This window comes from Octopus sinensis, unplaced genomic scaffold (assembly GCF_006345805.1).
Source record: "Octopus sinensis unplaced genomic scaffold, ASM634580v1 Contig17476, whole genome shotgun sequence".
In the NCBI taxonomy this organism is placed as follows: domain Eukaryota; kingdom Metazoa; phylum Mollusca; class Cephalopoda; order Octopoda; family Octopodidae; genus Octopus; species Octopus sinensis.
This window is the reverse complement of record NW_021835092.1, coordinates 2,573-21,363: the sequence shown is the minus strand read 5'-3', so window position 1 is coordinate 21,363 and position 18,791 is coordinate 2,573. Positions and strand designations below refer to the sequence as shown.

At 35.9% G+C, this 18,791-nt stretch overlaps 1 protein-coding gene across 4 annotated transcripts in view; it reads left to right on the top strand.

Annotated features, from left to right (window-relative positions):
- The window catches only part of LOC115231122 (E3 ubiquitin-protein ligase MIB2-like), a 31,930-nt gene extending 17,067 nt beyond the window's left edge, over positions 1-14,863 (top strand). Inside the window, exons 6-12 of one of the 4 annotated variants that reach the window (XM_029801205.2) lie at positions 764-811; positions 2,047-2,189; positions 3,494-3,544; positions 7,536-7,586; positions 10,518-10,583; positions 11,510-11,581; positions 14,363-14,863. In XM_029801205.2, coding sequence (XP_029657065.1) covers positions 764-811; positions 2,047-2,189; positions 3,494-3,544; positions 7,536-7,586; positions 10,518-10,583; positions 11,510-11,581; positions 14,363-14,565 — 634 coding nt within the window. In that variant the 3' untranslated portion in view covers positions 14,566-14,863. Of the gene's footprint in view, positions 1-763; positions 812-2,046; positions 2,190-3,493; positions 3,545-7,535; positions 7,587-10,517; positions 10,584-11,509; positions 11,582-12,637; positions 12,842-14,362 lie in introns of those variants that run through there. The other 3 variants (XM_036499954.1, XM_029801206.2, XM_029801207.2) reach the window with 3 other exon arrangements.
- Positions 14,864-18,791: the final 3,928 nt, after the last annotated feature.

The following is an 18,791-nucleotide window of genomic DNA, read 5'->3' as shown; positions in this document are numbered from 1 at the left end:
TATTCTTAGTTTATGCATATGTAAGTGAATATAGTATTGGTATATCCCATTTATGTTCATTAGAAATTAAATAAATAAAGAATTTTGACATTACGAATATTTATTTCCCCCCGTGTATATATATATATATATATATATATATATACATATACGCACACACACACACACACACACAAACACACACATATATATATACATATATATATATATATATATATAGGGAGAGTTTACGAAAAAAACAAAAGACGATGACAGGTGGTGTTGAAGGAATAGAAAAAGCCTTTTACGTTTCGAGCCTTCGCTCTTCTACAGAAAGGGACACGGAAAAAAAAACAAGGATAGAAACATGGAGAGAAAAAAATGTGTGTAGCGGCTAACAATCTATCATGGCGACTGACTCGGACACACACACACACACACACACACACACACATATATATATATATATATATATAAGTGAATTATATTTCTGGAATATACGTTGTTCACTTTGCGTAAATCAGTTTTTGTGATGTATCAATGTCATGACATATACTTATTAATATTTGTGTCCATTTATATATATATATATGTGTGTGTATGTGTGTGTCTGTGTGTCTGTGTGTCTGTGTGTCTGTGTCTGTGTCTGTGTGTCTGTGTCTGCATTTATATACTCACAAATTCGCCCATATGTAATTGTTTAATTGTTGTGTCGCATAATATTCTCTACTGTAAATTAGAGTGTCTCTGTGTAACGAAATGTAACTTGCTATTTATTCCACAGCCATGGTGGAGGAAGACGCATGGATCAGGCACTGAAGGGACCAATCAGGTAGTTGAACTATTTCTCACAGTCTTTCAGTCATTGAATAACAATGTACCTTGTAATGGCCTGAGATCAATCTGAAGTTTGTGGTGCAGTGATGGCAGATGGAAACATGACATTTACTGCATTCAACTCATCACTTTTGAAAATAATTCCCTGGTTATGTACACACATATCGTATATAAATCTAAAGTCATTACTCTAATTTAGAACAATGACCTGTTTTGTGGCATGGATCAGCCATACATGAAGCTGTAGCAATTGTGTCCTATCTGTCCATCCATAAAATTCAAAGTCAAATGTCTAAGTATAGCCGACTTCTAAAACAGATTAGATACAATCAAGTGTTATATGTATGCATGTATGTATGCATGTATGTACGTACGTACGTACGTATGTATGTATGTATACACACACACACCACACACACACAACACACAATATATATATAATAGATACAATATATACATATATATTACATACGTTCATACATATATTCATACATACATATATATCACCTTGACCGACTAGTCCGTCCGGGCGTCCGGGCGTCCAATTGACACCGCTGGTCACAGCACAATGTCCACTCCTCTCTGGATCGCGCCTTCCTCATCTACGTGATCCCAATCGTCCTCCTGAAATCGTTACTCCACCGACGTGGAGGCCTTCGGGTGGTCGTTTCCACTCGCGCGGGTACCACTCGACAACTGCGCGTGTCCACAGATTTTCGGTGATGGGGCGATGTGCCCAGCCCATCTAAACATATGTATGTATGTATGTATGTATGTATGTATGTATGTATGTATGTATGTATGTATGTATGTATGTATGTATGTATGTGTGTGGTATGTGTATGTATATAAGTGAATTATATTCTGGAATTATGTTTCACTTTGCGTAAATCACTTTTTGTGATGTATCAATGTTATGACATATATTTATTAATATTTGTGTCCATTTATATATAATATATATATATATATATATATATGTGTTGTGGGTGTGTGGTGGTGTGTTGTGTGTGTGTGTGTATGTGTGTGTGTGTGTCTATGTGTGTGTGTGTGTTTGTGCGTGTGTTTGTGTGTGTGTCTGTGGATGCATTTATATACACACAAAATTCGCCAATATGTAATTGTTTATTGTGGTGTCGCATAATATTCTCTACTGTAAATATGCACACAATGTAATATTTGTTATAATGAATGTTATTAATGGGATGTGTTCATGTTTTTGTTCCTCAGATGTGTGTTTTGTGAAGACGAAGTGGCCACAGAGACGTTCTTTCCATGTAAACATCTTTCGCTGTGTAAGAAATGCTGTCCCCAAAAGATACCTAAACGATGCCCTATGTGTAGACAGAATATAACGAGCAAAAATAGTTTGGGTAAGAATACTGTATGATCTGTATGTTTGTCTCATGGGCTTTATGGTGTGGAATATTGTATTTCATGTTGTTTAGATCCAGTTTGCCTTAATCAAGCACACTTTTGATAAAAGATGTTCCAGGTGTCTTTTCTCTGTCATATTATGTCTCTCACTACTCCCACTAAACATTGTTCTCGTCCAATTAGAAGACTTGTCACATTTCAAGATGGTTACTTTCTGCAACATAAAATTTATAAAGAATACTGAATTATAAATGGTGACTAAATACCAATAAATCACCAAGGTTCTATCAGTAAATACCGACATCTTGTGTGTGATTAGAGTGATTAATGATTTATCAATATCTTCGGAAGCCGATAATTAAAAACAACTGCATTTATATGAATATCAGAGTGAGCCTTTATAAAATAGGAGACTCAATAAGAAAATCTCAACTGAGGGTTTAGGGACCAACATTAGAGAGGGGACATCAAAAGGGTGGGAAACTTTGATTGATGTATAGATTAGTATTCCTGAGGATCAGTTCTTCTGAACCGTTTCAAATATTTTCACAGCAATAATGTTTGGACGACAAGTTTTATGTCGTTATGAGGTGGTTTGTGGAATGTAGTGTGTTAATTTAGGACACGAGATATCACTTCCTGTTAGACCTGATGTCACTTTCTGTTCGACCTGCTTTATTCAGGAGGATGAATGACATTGAAATATCTTCAGATATTTCCCCACATCTGATTACATTCTGGAGAACTGTGATGTGGGTAATTAAGATTAAAGATTACTAGTAGTAACCAATAACAAAGAGAACAGGTATATATATATATATATATTATATATATATCCTGAAGTGGTGTTTCGTGTTTGGGGTTGGATATTTGATGCGCAACTTGGTTGACATTTGAATTTAGCAGAAGATGAGACGAATATTGATTAGAGATCTCTGGAGGTGAAATGACGATGTCTTGTCAAAGATCTGGAACAAACATAAGAAAACCAAAACGAAACTAAGAGAGAATCTGTTGTTATTAGGTGATAATTAAATTAGATAATTTCAGAATTGTTAGAATTGCTGGATGCCTTAAGAGACAGAGAAGGGTTGTTAAGTGTAGTTTATGCTGTTGTGGACCTAAATTTTGAATAATTACATTGTAATACTGTAGAAATTATACAAATGCTCTCCAAAAGCATGATGGTCACCAGTTGACCAATGATGATAGGATTGTCTAACAATAATAAAACATCGATTATTAATAATGATAAAGACTTTTTTCTACAGTGTTTAAAACATGAAATTGTTTATTTCAGAGGGTCCAAAGTCGTCAAAGCCGGAAGTCCAGATGTTGGCAGAACCACCTGGTGAGTAGAAAATAACTGTACCTAATTATGTAAGACCATAAGAAGCATAGGGTTGGTTTCCCGGTTCCCCCGAGGTATATATTCTTCCATGAACAGGACGCTAGTCATCATCATTCATCATCATCATTATTTAGCGTCCGCTTTCCATGCTAGCATGGGTTGGACTGTGCAACTGGGGTCTGGGAAGCCAGAAGGCTGCACCAGGCCCAATCTGATCTGGCAAAGTTTCTACGGTTGGATGCCCTTCCTAATGCCAACCACTCCGTGAATGTAGTGAGTGCTTTTTACGTGCCACCGACACAGGTGCCAGACGAGGCTGGCAAACGGCCACGATCAGATGGTGCTTTTTACGTGCCATCGGCACAGAGGCCAGACGGGCGGTGCTGGCAACGGCCACGTTCGGATGGTTCTTTTACGTACCACCGGCACTGGTATCACAGCTACAATTTCCATTGATGTTGATCGATTTTGATTTTGATTTAGTCCGCTGTAAAATTACATATTTTCGCCAGCTGAGTGGACTGAAGTGTTTGACATATTTTAATCATGTGATTTTGACTCAGAGGATTTAGTAACGAGGATTTATGTGGACTGGGCCTTCCTGATGTGCCTAACTTCCCCAGTGAATGATTTCCTTCAAACCACTAAAAATGTGTTTGATACTCTGCATCAACCCCATTTCATAGCAAAGGCTCAAACTAGTCTCCTTTTTCATCAGAAAGATGATCTGACATCAAATCAAGCAACAGTATTGTCAGACTTGGCAGAAAATTATAGTTTTGTAGAAAAGGATTCGGATCAAGGGTTTCATTGGAACAACTCCCAGGCCAATATATTCATCCATTCGCGATCTACTATAAGACTGGTTCAAACCCTCAATGCACTTCAATCTGTGTCATATCTGATTGTTTGAAACATGACAACACCACAGTGCATGCTTTTATTACGAGGGTGATATCGCATATAAAGACAGAACTTCCATTCATAAACATTCTCTGTACTTCAGTGACGGTGCAGCCGACCAATACAAGAACTAGAGACACCAAACAAATCTCTGTCATCATCAGAATGATCAAGGACTTGAAGCGGAGTCGTTTTTCTTTGCCATGTCATGTGGAAAAAGTACATATGAGGGAATCAGTAGGATGAAGAAATGTGTTGCTGAAAAAGCAAGTCTACAAGCAACCAGGAAAGACATTTTCTCACAGGTTGCAAGATGTATGGCTGAGCATGTGCAAGCATTCCAGAGATAATGTTCTTTGACATGTCGGCAGCCGATGTCATCCAAAATGAAAACAGCTTCGACTTGCTTTCACGAATCAGCAGCTCAGTGAAATTAGTTGGCACACGATCCCATCACCGCTTCGTCCCTTCTTCAAGATCTGATCTTCTAACGAAGAAGATATCAGCTGATGACAATTTCACTCTTTTAGGTGAGGAGAGACCAGCATCTGAGCAAGATATTTCAAAGTTAAAGTCCTGAAAATATGTTGGATACACGAATGAAAATGATTGGTACATTGGTTGTATCATTGAACTCTCAGATGAAAACCAAGATTTATTAATTTCATGCACCAATCAAACGCATGACTTCGGTCATGGCGTTCCTCGATCTGTAGCAATGCTTCTCGGGTGCCCTAACAGAACATTATCTGATTGGTTTGAGAACCTGGGACAGAGAACCAGGTTTTATAAGCTGGCGCCTGAGGATCTGCTCTCATCCAGAAGAGATTGTCATCGTTTATATCTAGTTATTTTTACAATCAAAAATACAAAAACGTATAATTATGATCTAATTAGATAATTGTCTGTTAATATCTAATCAATGAATTGTAAATCAATAACATCTCAAATTGTAATTAGGAGTTTTACTTTAATACCATAAGCATTTCAATATGAAAATAATATGATTTAAAATATAAATTTTTATATGTAAAATAAGATCCTTTTACCAAATAGGTTTATATCTGCCCTTTTATTGATCTTGTGTGATCATTTTCAGGGAAGGAAATGAGTCGATTATATTGACCCCAGTACACAACTGGTACTTATTTTATTAACGCTGAAACGATGAAAGGCAAAGACAACCTCGGTGGAATTTTAAACTCAGAACGTGAAGACGGACGAAACGCCACTAGGCATTTTGTTCGGCGCGCCACCGATTCTGCTAGTTCGCCGCTTTAATATTATTAAATAATAGATAAGGTGACCCCTGGCAGAATCGTTAATGCACTTAACTGCATTTCGTCCGTCTTTAGGTTCTAATTTCAAATTCTGCCGAGGTTGACTTCGCCTTTTCACCCCTCCTTCAGGGTCAATAGGAAAATACCAGTTGTGCACTGGGGTCGATGTAATCAATGTATTCCCTCCCTGAACTTGCTGGTCCTGTCACTTTTATTGACCTTGTGTGATAAAAGTTCTGTCAGAGAACTGTGCAATTTTGTTAAAAAACACATATTGGAAAAATAAAATTAACTGTGAAGAAGTTAAGAACAGACTTTGAAATTTTGAACGAATAAAGTGTAGATGTATACAATCTTGGAGAATAAGTTTCGATCCATTGTTGAATAGGACACATGGTGAAGTGGCGAGTTGAAAATTGTCAAAAACACGATTTTTACACCCGGAACGAATATCAGAGGCCTCTAAATATCATATTGTATATTGTGAATCTTCTTTTCATTGGTAGATCATTTCTCAAATTGTAGAACCTCAACAGAACTTAGCATCTTCGAGTAACATTCTACACCTTATTACTCTCTGTAGTTTTACAATTTTCCTTGGTTACATGACCACATCCATACGAACCGTGATTATGGTTCCTATGTTTCAGTAAGTTTTGATGGTATTGTGTTTTTGCTTCATTTCATAAGAAACACTATGTTGTGGAACATTTCTGTATACGTATTTGACACTAATTAGATGTATTTTATAAAACATTTTAGAAACATTTTCAATTAGTTGACGTCAATGATCATTAGTGACAAATGTGGTAAAACAGTGATGGTGGAATGGGGTGTGAGCAGGGTTTCATATTCCTTGTAATGTTGTTAACTACAACATCAGGAAGACGGTTTCTGTCAGGTAAATATTTCTACAGAGATGTCCATTTCGTCCCCTCAGATTTGATTGAACTGAGTTTTCAGCCCATTCAGAGGCATCGCATTGATTAAGGGGACGTCAAAGGAGAGGTGAAAGTTTGGTTGATATATAGAAGCGGGTTGTCAGAGATATCCTAGAGTTTTCAGAATCACTTCCATTCTACCATTTCAGATCTTTGCACTGCTATAATGTAAGGACGAAGAGTTACCTGTAGTAGAGTGAAGTTTGTGCAAGTGTATCCTCTTTGAGGACACCTGTTATCATTTTCTGTTCCACCTGTGTAGAAGTAATCTTCGCTCATCTTTATAAACACTGCTCTATTAAGGTGTTTTAAAGCATTTCATGCATCAGCTGACATTCTGGTGAACAGTGATGCAGGAAGTTGAAAACTAATCATTACCTGCAGTAATGTTTAAGAAGGAGATCAGGTGTGAGTGTTTATACAACTTAAAGTGGTGTGTGTAATGTGTTAATGGTTAGATCATTGATGACAAACTGGTTGCCATTGGAATTAAGCAAAGCTGAGAATAATGTTGGTTAGAGAAGGGCAGAAGTGAGGGCACAATTTCACGTCATGTTTAGTGCAGATATAAGAAGGAAAGACAAACCTAATCAAAGATTGGTGTTATCAAGTGATAATTAAATGAAATAATGACACAGTTGTTAGATTATGTCGAATGTCTCAAAAGATAAAGGAAATTTTGGAAAGCAGTGTAAATATTAAACTATTACATGGTAATCCTGTTGAAACTATAAACATTCTAACCAAAATTATTGTCTTCAACAGTTGATCATCGATCACAGTAGTCGCTGATAATAAAATATATATTATTAGTAAAGATAGAGAATTTTTTCTAAATTGTTTGAAACTTGGAAATATTCATTTCAGTGAATCGAACATTTGAAGTCAAGGAAATACAGAAATTGACTGAACCTGTTGGTGAGTATAAAATAACAGCACTTGATTGATTTCTGTAAGGTTTATCCCCTGCTGAACTATTTTGATATCAGAATGATAAAGAGCAGCTTCCATTCTTACCTGTCAATGGGAAGTTTTAGCATTAAACTAATCATATTAAACATATCGATACTATTGACATTTCATAAAGTATCCAATCAGGTTAGCACGGTTGGTGAAATGGATAAATTAGAAGCGAAATAGATTTCAGGTTCTCTTTTGGAACAGCCAAATAATATATGTTGTGGTTTAACAGGTGAGGTAATGACAAAGGTTTTGTTTGTTTTATACTCTTTTACTCGGTTCTGTCATTTGACTGTCACCATGCTGGAGCAACACCTTTTTAGTCGAGCAAATCGACCCTAGGACTTATTCTTTGTATGCCTAGTACTTATTCCATCTGTCTCTTTAGCCAAACTGCTATGGTACGGGGACGGAAACACACCAGCACCGGTTGTCAAGCAATGTTGGGAGGACAAACACATACACACATACATACATATATACATACATACATACAACATACATACGACGGGCTTTGGTTGGCTCGAGGCTATAGTAGAAGACACTTGCCCAAGGTGCCACACAGTGGGACTGTTATTTGTTGTTATTTTGCCTGATGTCTCTCATAATCTGGCAGACTTACAATGAAATGCGTTCCAAATATGAACACCCTGTCATTTTTCACTGATAATAAATCTATCATTGCATCCAGTAAACATTGTCTTTATTCAAGTGGAAGACGTTGGTTTGCTGCTCAGAAAACCGTTGTCTGTTTCCCTTTCTCCAAACTTCATAGAGGCTGTATGATACAATACAATCAAATACATTCAAAGAGACATCGGACGGGTTGAAATGAGAAAGGATAGTGAACACTTTAGATAGCAGCTCCTTAAGAACCCTGCTTACGGTGCTAGGATTCTTTTTGCAGCCGCTAAGAGCAGCAGATTATAACGAAATAAAGATGAAGTGAACAAGAATATACGGGAGATATACAATGATCCCAAGCGAAGTCAACTTTACCTGCTCATGTTTGTATTGAAATGTCCAATGAAACCAGTAATCAAATATTTCAGCTTTGCGATTTCAGCAAGAAACAAGTATAAAGCTTAGTGAAGAAGGCAAGACCGGAGATTGCAACGGGAGGTGATTGTGTACCATAGAACGTGTACAAATGTTGTGCCCAGGTGTTATAAGCATTAATTACTATTTAGAGAGTTGTGGGATAAAGGGTAACTGATTAATGAATGGTGCAAGCCAAAGGATTTTATTCATCAAAGTAAGTTAATGCAGAACTAAGTGACCAATTGAAGCCAATTTCAATCTTGAATGGCAAGATTTACATGGGTGTACTTGCTATGAAATCAGTTACATGTCAGCAAATAATGGTTATATGACAGAAAATATCCAGAAGACTAGAATTCGGAGAATGTCTGGTGTGTAGAACATGCATTTTAAATCTGGGATGCCATATAAAATGCAAAGAAGAATAAAAGGGTTTCGGATGTAGTATGGCTTGATCTGGCTAATGCTTATTGTTCTGTACCACACACATTGTTGATGGAAACAAGGAATTTCTTTCATAAATGGGAGGAGATTAAGGATCTGATGAGGAGATGCTATAACAGTTTCAAAATGTGTTTCATAGGATAAAACTTGACAAAAGACTGCCAGGTTCTGGATCTGGAATAACTGTAGGTTGCACAATATCAGTTGGTTGGTGATCTTTATAGTTTTGCTAATTAGATTAACAGAATGTCCAGAAGAAATTGCTCCACGGAAATATATTCATGGCTGACATAACAATACTAACAAGAGACTAAAAGGATATGCAAATAGTTCTGGTTAGTAGACTCGATAGAGTTAGTACTTAGTCAAGAATGTGGTTTCAAACAAATAAGTAATGCAGTATATCATTTGTGAATGGTCAGCTGGAGCAAGGGAAGTTACGAACGGCAGGAGAACTCATGCCAAAAGTGAAAGACAAACCAAAAGGTAAAGATGGTGGTACGCTATCTTGTTGACTGATACATACTGGGGTAGTGAGACCATGGCAAAGCTGAAGATGGACAGAAAACAACTGATAATTCAAAACTACTAAAAAAAGTGCAAAATTTCATGTTTCCAGTTCGATTTATATATTCTCCAGAATAAATTGTTAGTTCTCAATTTGGATATAACCCCTTTGTAATAATGTGTACATGAACAGTGATTTTGTTGCTAAGGAGGTTTTGTACAAAAGTACAGTGTTTCAGGATACCTGTTATCGCTTACCTCTCCACCTGTGTAGAACTAATCATTGTTCACCTGAAAAAAGTCGCTTATTAAGAGAATGATTGACATGGAAATATTTTCAAATATTTCCTTAATCAGATGATATTCTGATGAAGTGTGATGTGGTCAGTTAAAAGTAAAGATTGCCAACAGTGACCTTTAAAAAAGAGAGCGGGGTTATGTTTATCCTACCTGAAACGATGTGTCATGGTCCGACTTTTGAGGACCAATTTGGTTGTCATGGAATTAAGTAGAAAACGAGAAGAATGTTGATTAGTGAAGTCTAGAGATGAGAGGACAATCATGTCATAGATTAGATTATATAATAAGGAGATTAGCAGTGTTAACAAGTGATTATTAAATGAGATAAGTGCAATAGTGTTAGATTATGTAGGATGTCTTAATAGTGCGAGGAGATTTAGGAAGGTCAGTCTATTTAGTAGTAGACCTATATATTGGGTTATTACACGGTCCTACATTTGGCGCATTTAATAGGATCACAGTAAAAAGTATAGAAATGTTGGTGGAAAAAATAGTGCTCACCAGTTGATTATGGACGATAAGAATATCTCACAACAATAAATATAGTATGAATGATAACGAAACTTTAATGCCTGAAACTTGAACATATTTTTTCAGAGGCTCCAACGCATGGGAAATTCTCGAAGGTGTCAGAGCCTACATCCTCTACAACAAAGCCAGTTGGTGAGTATAATATTACAGCTTCATATTAAAGCTTCTGGGCCGAGGATTGCTTCAAATGGATAATACTTTGAGGGCTGTAAAAGTGTAAACGTGTAAAGCTAAGTGAATAAAATAATATTGCAAAATTCCAGTTTTTCGCAGGTACCTCCTCGAATACTTTTCAAATGTTTTCATATGATAATGTGTGAGAGATATCATGCTATTTCGCCCCCTGTGCAGAATCTAACCATTACCCACCTGAACAAATGCCCTTATTATGGAGAATGTATGGCGTTCAAATATTTGCAAACATTTCTTGAGTTACATAACATTCCGGTGTACAGTGATGTGGACAGTTTGTGTTCCACCTGTGTAGAACTAATCATTTCTCTGCTTTTAAAAAAAGCTGCTTTAAGAAGGAGTCTTCAAATATTTCCTGAATCAGATGGTGAACCGTGATGTTAGTTAAAGATTACCAGCAGCAACGTTAGCAGATGCATGTCTATTCTACTTGGTGTGAGGTGCCATGTGTTTGTGGCTGCATGTTTGACGGCAAACTGGGTTAATATTGGAATTAAGCAAATGAGAAGAGAGTTGGTTAGTGAAGTCTAGACGCCAGAGGCCAATGCCATGTCATAGATTTCGCACAGATGTAATGGAAGAAATACAAAACTAAAAAAATACTGTGATAATTAAATGAGATAATAGTAACATTATTACACTATTAAGAAGCCGTAAAAGAGATAGGAAATTAGAAAGGTTAGTGTATTTTGATGTGGGCCTAAGTATTGAGCTATTATATGAGGCCTCCGTGGAAAGTATAATGCTGACCGAACCATAGCGGTCACCAGTGACCAATTATGATAGGAATTTCTCACAATAATAAATATAGATTATTAATAAAGAAAATTAACTTTAAGTATCTAATTTCGGAATATCTATTTCAGAGTCTCCAGTGTTAGATGAAAAGTTTCTCCAAGATGTCGCACAAAATTTAGGAGGAAAATGGCAACAAGTCGGTGAGTATAAAATAAGAGTACCTAATTGATTTATATAAGTTTCAGACTGAAAAAAAGGTCCCATTCCTTCTATCCAATTGAAAGGTTAGCTTTAAAGGGATTCTTTAAAGTGACTCAGAAAATATCCACCGAGGTCAGCGGTTTTGATAATAATAGATAGGGGACATATTTGAGAGTACAGGACGGCATCATTAAATGGTCCTTTCTCACAGCTTTCTGTGTATATTGTGTGACATGTAGCCTCTCCACTGTCCAGTGTCCATCTAGTAGTGTACCAGGCAGCACCCACATATAGTGGTTTATTGTATGTAGGTGAATAACGTAGAGGTTGGTGGGTCCTGCCTTCTTTCCTACTAACTAAATCTCTTCTCATTTCTAGCTTTATCATAACACCGATCCATTATTGATTTCTCTCTAAATCATGGCATTGACACCGTGAAAGAAATGCGTATCATTCTTTTTTTTTTTGCTTTAACTTTTGAAATTTTATTATCAAGGGGAAACTATTGATATATTGTTTCATACTGAACCTGATGTTATTCACTTGTTCCAGAAAAATTTCTTCAAATGTTAGCAGATTAAATTTTGATAATTTTTACCCAATGAGAAAACAGGATTTGGAAGAAAGCATTTTGAGCGGGATCACAAAACAGCGACAACAGATGACGACATTACGACGACAAAAAATTCAACGACGGAAGTTTTAATAAGTTTTAATCAATTAACTTATGTGAAATATCATAACAGGCATGAGAAAAATTAGAAAAACGAGAAAAAACAATATAAACTAAATGGGAATGTTGAATTACGAAAAAATAACGAAAGTTTGCGACGCAGTTTAGGAGTTTGTAAAAGAAAATTCTGATTTAAGCATCCCATTTGAACGTATACAGTTTTTTTTATTTTTTGGAGTTTTGAGAAAATGTTTGCAAATTTGAGTCCTACTCACGGGAATTCCTCTGATTAAGCAAACTTATTTCAAAACATTTATTAATCCCTTACCTTCATACATCCTAAAATTTATACACTTTTCCAATTTTTTGTTTTTCAAATCAGAGTTTGAAATACAGAGTTTGTCCGAATTCTTTGCCTAAATCCCAGCAACCGACCACCCTTCACTGCATGATCATTCCATTTAATGAGTTTATGGGAGGAAAAATATTGAAAGACATCAATACATGTCATAGTAGCAAGGAAACGAGGAAGATGTCAGGTGGTAAGGAGATGTGCTAAAAACAACAGCTAAATCGCCATTAACAGACAAGATGGTGAAGATGCCGACGACCGCTTTGTTCAAAGTCTCCCTTGACCTCAAGTGGCCTGAACTCTTTACATGAACACCACCCTGTACTTAACTCCATGTCCCCCTACATGGCCTTGCTTTTTGCTTTTGAGCCAAAAAATTAACTTAACTTAACTCACACAGATTTTTACTTCATAATTTTATAATTCCCATGTATAGAACACAAATTTGCAATCAGTTTCTGAAAATCCCCCAAAATACAGAAAGTTATTTGGGATTATGTGGGGATAAGAAAACCAGAATTCCTGCCAATTTTCGTAATCCCTGTGCCAAATAAACTCGCAGAGACACGAGTCAACCTTAGAAGGGGAAGTTTCAGAGTGACAATAACAGACGTGTAAAAGCAAGAATAAAAGGTAACAGACGAGTAAGGAGGCTACACAACACCTTAGCTTGATACCATGGAAACGGGTGCCAATGCATTTGTGGATTTCGAGTGACTAAAGTACAATACAAAATTTGTAGATTTAAAAGCTGTTAAGTTTTTATTTATTAAATTTGGGGGGAAAGTGAATCATTTCCATAATTAGCATACAACTCTACATCAATACATGAAATTTGAAATCAATCGGAAAAAAATTGAAGGAATTGAAAAGTGAAAGCCAAACAGATGGACAAAATATAATACGTGGAGGTCATTTTTGTATCTTGTCTTTTCGTATTTTAATTAGTTCAGATGTACCTAGCTTTTTCTGAGAGTTCAATCCAGAAAATCAATCAAGATATTTTTAAATCGTGATATGCTTTAGTCATTGATCATAGGATGTTATCAAACAGTCAGAATGAGATTCCATTTATGGGTCTTTAGAGTAACATTACTCAATAGAATGTATAGTTCAGAAATATGGGAGTCTCTTCATGTTCACATCTCTGGTACTACAAACATATGATCGGAATGTCGCAGGAACAAATTAAAGGACAAATTCTCAAAACAAAACCAATGGAGTAGAAGACCTAGGGGTAGACCAAAAACGAAATGGTTGGATCATATTCATAGTCTTAGTTGTTTGCGCATAGGAAACCAACCAAAACGTCTTACGACGGTTGCATCTGATGGGACCCTATAGAGGAGGCCTCTACCCCAAAACCCTCCCAGGAATATTGAGCAGGGGAAATGGACGGATGGATCAAATGGTTTGACTGTTGGTCGTCTATGTTGATTTTCTAGGTTCTCATATACTTTTGCCCCCATAAACACTTCTCCTGCCATCTATTTACCATATTCTCAAATGTAATTTACAATTAATTCTCTTTAAAATCTTCACAATTTTCATCCTGTACTTCAACCTCTTTGTTATTATTTAATCAGCGTTCTTAGAAATAGAGAACGATGTCTTATATATTTTATGTTTCTTAACTACTTCTCATTCCTCTATGGACATAATGCCTTTGTTGTATTTATAACAAACTACAGTAAACATCTTTTATAATATTGTTTATGTTGTTGCAGTTATTTCTAACTGTTGTATGTTTTGCAGGAAGAGAATTAGGAATTAAAACTGTTCGATTGGAAATCATCAAAAATGACAATCCTCTTGACACCGTTGAACAAAGCTTCCAGATGCTGCGGAGATGGTTTACAACTTGTGATCCAGAGACGCGAACACACAGAACACTCGGAGAAGCTCTTGAGAAATTTGAGTGTTTCGATGCACTCGAATGTCTACCTCATATGATGTAAAATTTTGTGTAAATAATGTAATTGTCTCATCCGAGGTCAATCGCGACCAAGCAGAGACCTATAATCAAATGTCTTCTAGCCTCTAGCCAGGGCTCTCCTGGCTTTATCCTTAATGTAGAGAACCCAGAACCACGTTGTCCTATCTGTCCTTCTTTAAAGTGATAATTGTGAATTGAGGAGGATTTAGGTACTAATTCTAGCAGATCTCTCTACCATATAACATTACCTTACTGGTTTGGCTCCTTTCTTCTTAAAGATTAACTTCTGAAATAAAGATAAACTTTGAAATGTTCATTTATTGTTGTTGTTGTTGTTGTTGTATATCTAATCCCTCCCTAAACAACCCCATGGCTATATAGACAGCTTTAATATCTTCTGCTATATTGATAGTTATCTACCTTCATTTTTAGTTTAGAATAGAATGCCTGGTATATATATATATATATATATATATATATATATATATATATATATATATATATATATATTGATGTCTTTTCCCTTTATATATCCTACAGAGATAGTATTTCTTTCTATATAATATATGATGTATCTAAGGATATCTCACTTTGTCCTGTTGTGGTTTAAGACAGGACTCTCCAAAGTGGAGGCTGTTGAATAAAACTTCAGGGGTTTGTGAGTGCAGTATACAATTTTTTTTAATATTCTTACTTCAGGATCATCGTTATTTACTAATTACTGCAATTTTTCTCAGTAGAAAACAAAACTTAACGATTGTACATTGTAAAAGCAAATCAGCAATTTATGTATTTAATAATTGTTCTGAAACATCCTGTCAGAATAAAATAATGGTGCAACATTGGTTATTATAATTCCATGTGATTTCAAATAACTCCTTTTAAATAAATTCAGATAAAGGAAGAGTACAATTCTTCCCTACAATATTTACCTTCATACTACTCCACTCTTATTTTAATTTGAAATTAGATTTCAAGTTCTTACAGCAGAGACCAAGATTAAATAAGTAAACACATGAGACCTTTATGTACATTATAAGATGTGACAGGAAGCTCTACCGAGCAGACTTTTGTGGAATTGGAAAGGAAGACTCATAAGTATTATCCACGCCTTACTGGATTCTTTTCTGATTGAAGGGGACAAATATTGAAATTAAATAAAAAAGGTATTTGAAATAGAAAAAAAAGGACTTCATTCAGAAAATTATTATTTAAAATGTTTCGTTTTAAAACCAAATTATTCTAAATAATGCTTCTGATTTTTGCTTGAATAGCTGGGGTTGAAATATTCACACATTATATGTGAGTAAATAACACACAACAAAATAGTAAGTTGTTCAAAACAGTAGGTTACTGTTTATATAGACCCAGCTGCAGCAAATTTAATTTAACATTTAATGAATAGCCAATAAACTGATATAAAAGAGCGAGTTTTCTATAAATTGAGAAAACGTAAGACTTTTAGTGACTTTATAAAACTAAAAAGAGTAACTTCAAACTTTGATGACCCCAGACAAATTCCTTTACTGACTGAGATCTTCATCTTGTTCTGGTCAATGACTGTCAAAGGAATTTTCATATTTTAAAAGCATCAAAAGGAAAATATGTTGCCCAGAGAAGAGAGGTTGGATTTGTCAAATTATAAAAGCACAGAGAATAATGATGATATACCATCACCAATTACGGTGAACAGGACATCTTCTTCAGATTAATGATCAGAGAATCCCTAAACAGATGCTATATGTTAAATTGTACACTTCGTTTATGCTGGTGGCACTTTCCATAAACAAGGATAAGAACTGTGTAAAGATCTCGTTGAAGGCACGTGAAATATGAGATGTTAATTGTGAAATCAATGATTATCATCGCCATAAACTGAGAAAACATGTAAGGAAAGGAGTAAGTATTTTTGGAAATACACGGCTTTTTCATGCTGATTTTTAAGAAATATATATATATAATAGAGAGAGAGTGAGAGAGAGAGAGATTCACTGATACTAAATGGGTCTGCTTGAAACAGCCGTAGTGGTCTAATGCCTTGACATCATTATTACTTATTTCATTTATATATATATCTATATATATATATATATATATATATATATATATATATATATATATATATATATATATATGTATATATATATATATATCTAAGATAGAGTGAGAGAGATACAGGAGATTCAATGAGACTGTAACAGTAAGCTAAAATGTGACAAATATGTTTAAATCAAAGATCAATAAATAATCGCTAAGTCAAACAACGAAGGAAAGAAAGAATGAATGAATGAGCTTAAGAAAGGAAGAAGAGAAGTGAAAGAAGAAAGAAAAGACAGCTTCAGGAAGAAGAAATCAATATACTGGGAAATTTATGAAGAAATTGCTGGAAATCAAGATACGAATTAAATAGATCGATAGTTATTATAGATATCATCGTTTGATCGATACGACACCAATTGTGAAGGAAGTCGAATTGAAGAGATTATAGTATTCAGATGATATTTCTCGGAATTGTGATGTCATAATCTCTTTTGGAGTAATTATGAGGAGAGAGAGAGAGAACGAGAGAGAGAAAGAGAGAGAGAGAGAGAGAGAGAAAGCGAGAGAGTAAGAGAGAGGGAAAGAGAAAGAGAAAGTGAGAGAAAGAGAGAGAGAGAGAGAGAAAGAGAGAGAGTAAGAGAGAGGGAAAGCGAGAGCGAAAGAGAGAGTGAAAGAGAAAGTGAAAGAGAAAGTGAGAGAGAGAACGAGAGAGAAAGTGAGAGAGAGAACGAGAGAGAAAGTGAGAGAGAGAACGAGAGAGAGAGAGAAAGCGAGAGAGAAAGAGAGAGTGAAAGAGAAAGTGAGAGAGAAAGTGAGAGAGAGAACGAGAGAGAAAGCGAGAGAAAGAGAGAGAGTGAGAAAGCGAGAGAGAAAGAGAGTGAGAAAGAGAGAGAGAGAGAGAGAGAAAGCGAGAGAGAAAGAGAGAGTGAAAGAGAAAGTGAGAGAGAAAGTGAGAGAGAGAACGAGAGAGAAAGTGAGAGAGAGAACGAGAGAGAGAGAGAGAGAGTGAAAGAGAAAGTGAGAGAGAAAGCGAGAGAACGAGAGAGAGAGAGAGAACGAGAGAGAGGAGAGAGAGAGAAAGCGAGAGAGAAAGAGAGTGAAAGAGAGAGAGAGAGAGAGAAATCGATAGTAAATGATATGTGTATCGAAACGTAGGCAGAGGAGGAGTTAAAACAGAAAGTAGGAGAGGGGAAGGCTACTGTATTGTAGGGAGTGACCAACATGAAGGGAGAGAGAGAGAGAGGGGGAGAGATAGAAGGAGAGACAGAGGCAGAGACTGGGATAGTTAGAGGGGGAGAGTGCGCAGAAGAGAAAGAGAAGCCGAACGATAAATATATTTACTAATAGAGGAAGGGTATGAGGTAATAATGAAAGCTGGGTGCGAGAGTAGTAATACTGAATTATAGCAAGACTAGCATTATCACCCGGCGTTGCTCGGGTTTGTAAGGGAAATAACTATAAAGTATTTTTAGAGAGTTTATAGCCCAAAAAATAGCAAAAAAATGAAAAAAAAAAAAACGATGGTATTTTTTTTTAGTAAAAAAGGTCGAGTTGCGTCCCCTAGACAGTCTGTGGTTTGTGTTTCTGATTCTCGACCCCATGTCGAATTTATCGATGTTTTTCAGAACTGGGGAACTTTTCAAAATTTTTCGCTGCGTTAGTTTTGAATTATGACATTGGGCTATGTGTGTGTCAAGTTTCATCAGAATCGGTTGAAAGCCGTGGTCAGAGTGAGGGTACGAGAAAACAGACACACCGACACCAGACAGACAACCTGCCGTTTATATAGAGGAGATGGAAGGAGAGAAAGAAAGAGGATATATAACTCTTATTAGAACCCTTTTAGTTTCAACAACATCTTCCACATCACTGGTTGTTTTTCGTTTGGACATCTAACAATTTCACATTTTACACTTCTGCTCCTAAACTAGAACTCAAAATCTAGAACCCGCAATCGTCACACAACCTCTATAGTCGAGAGACCAGCTAGAATCACAGCCAAATCTCATATAGAAATGATAAAGTGTAAAAGGTTGTTTATAATTTTTCTATTTTTCTGATTGGCATTTGGTCAGAAAACTCCAAAGATAAACCTGCAAATTAGCTACAAAGGCTTAATGAAGAAATGGCCATTCAATGTAATGTGAGGATTAATGAGGATTTTTATCAAACAGAATATTCTTACATAAAGAAGAAAAGAAGGAAATA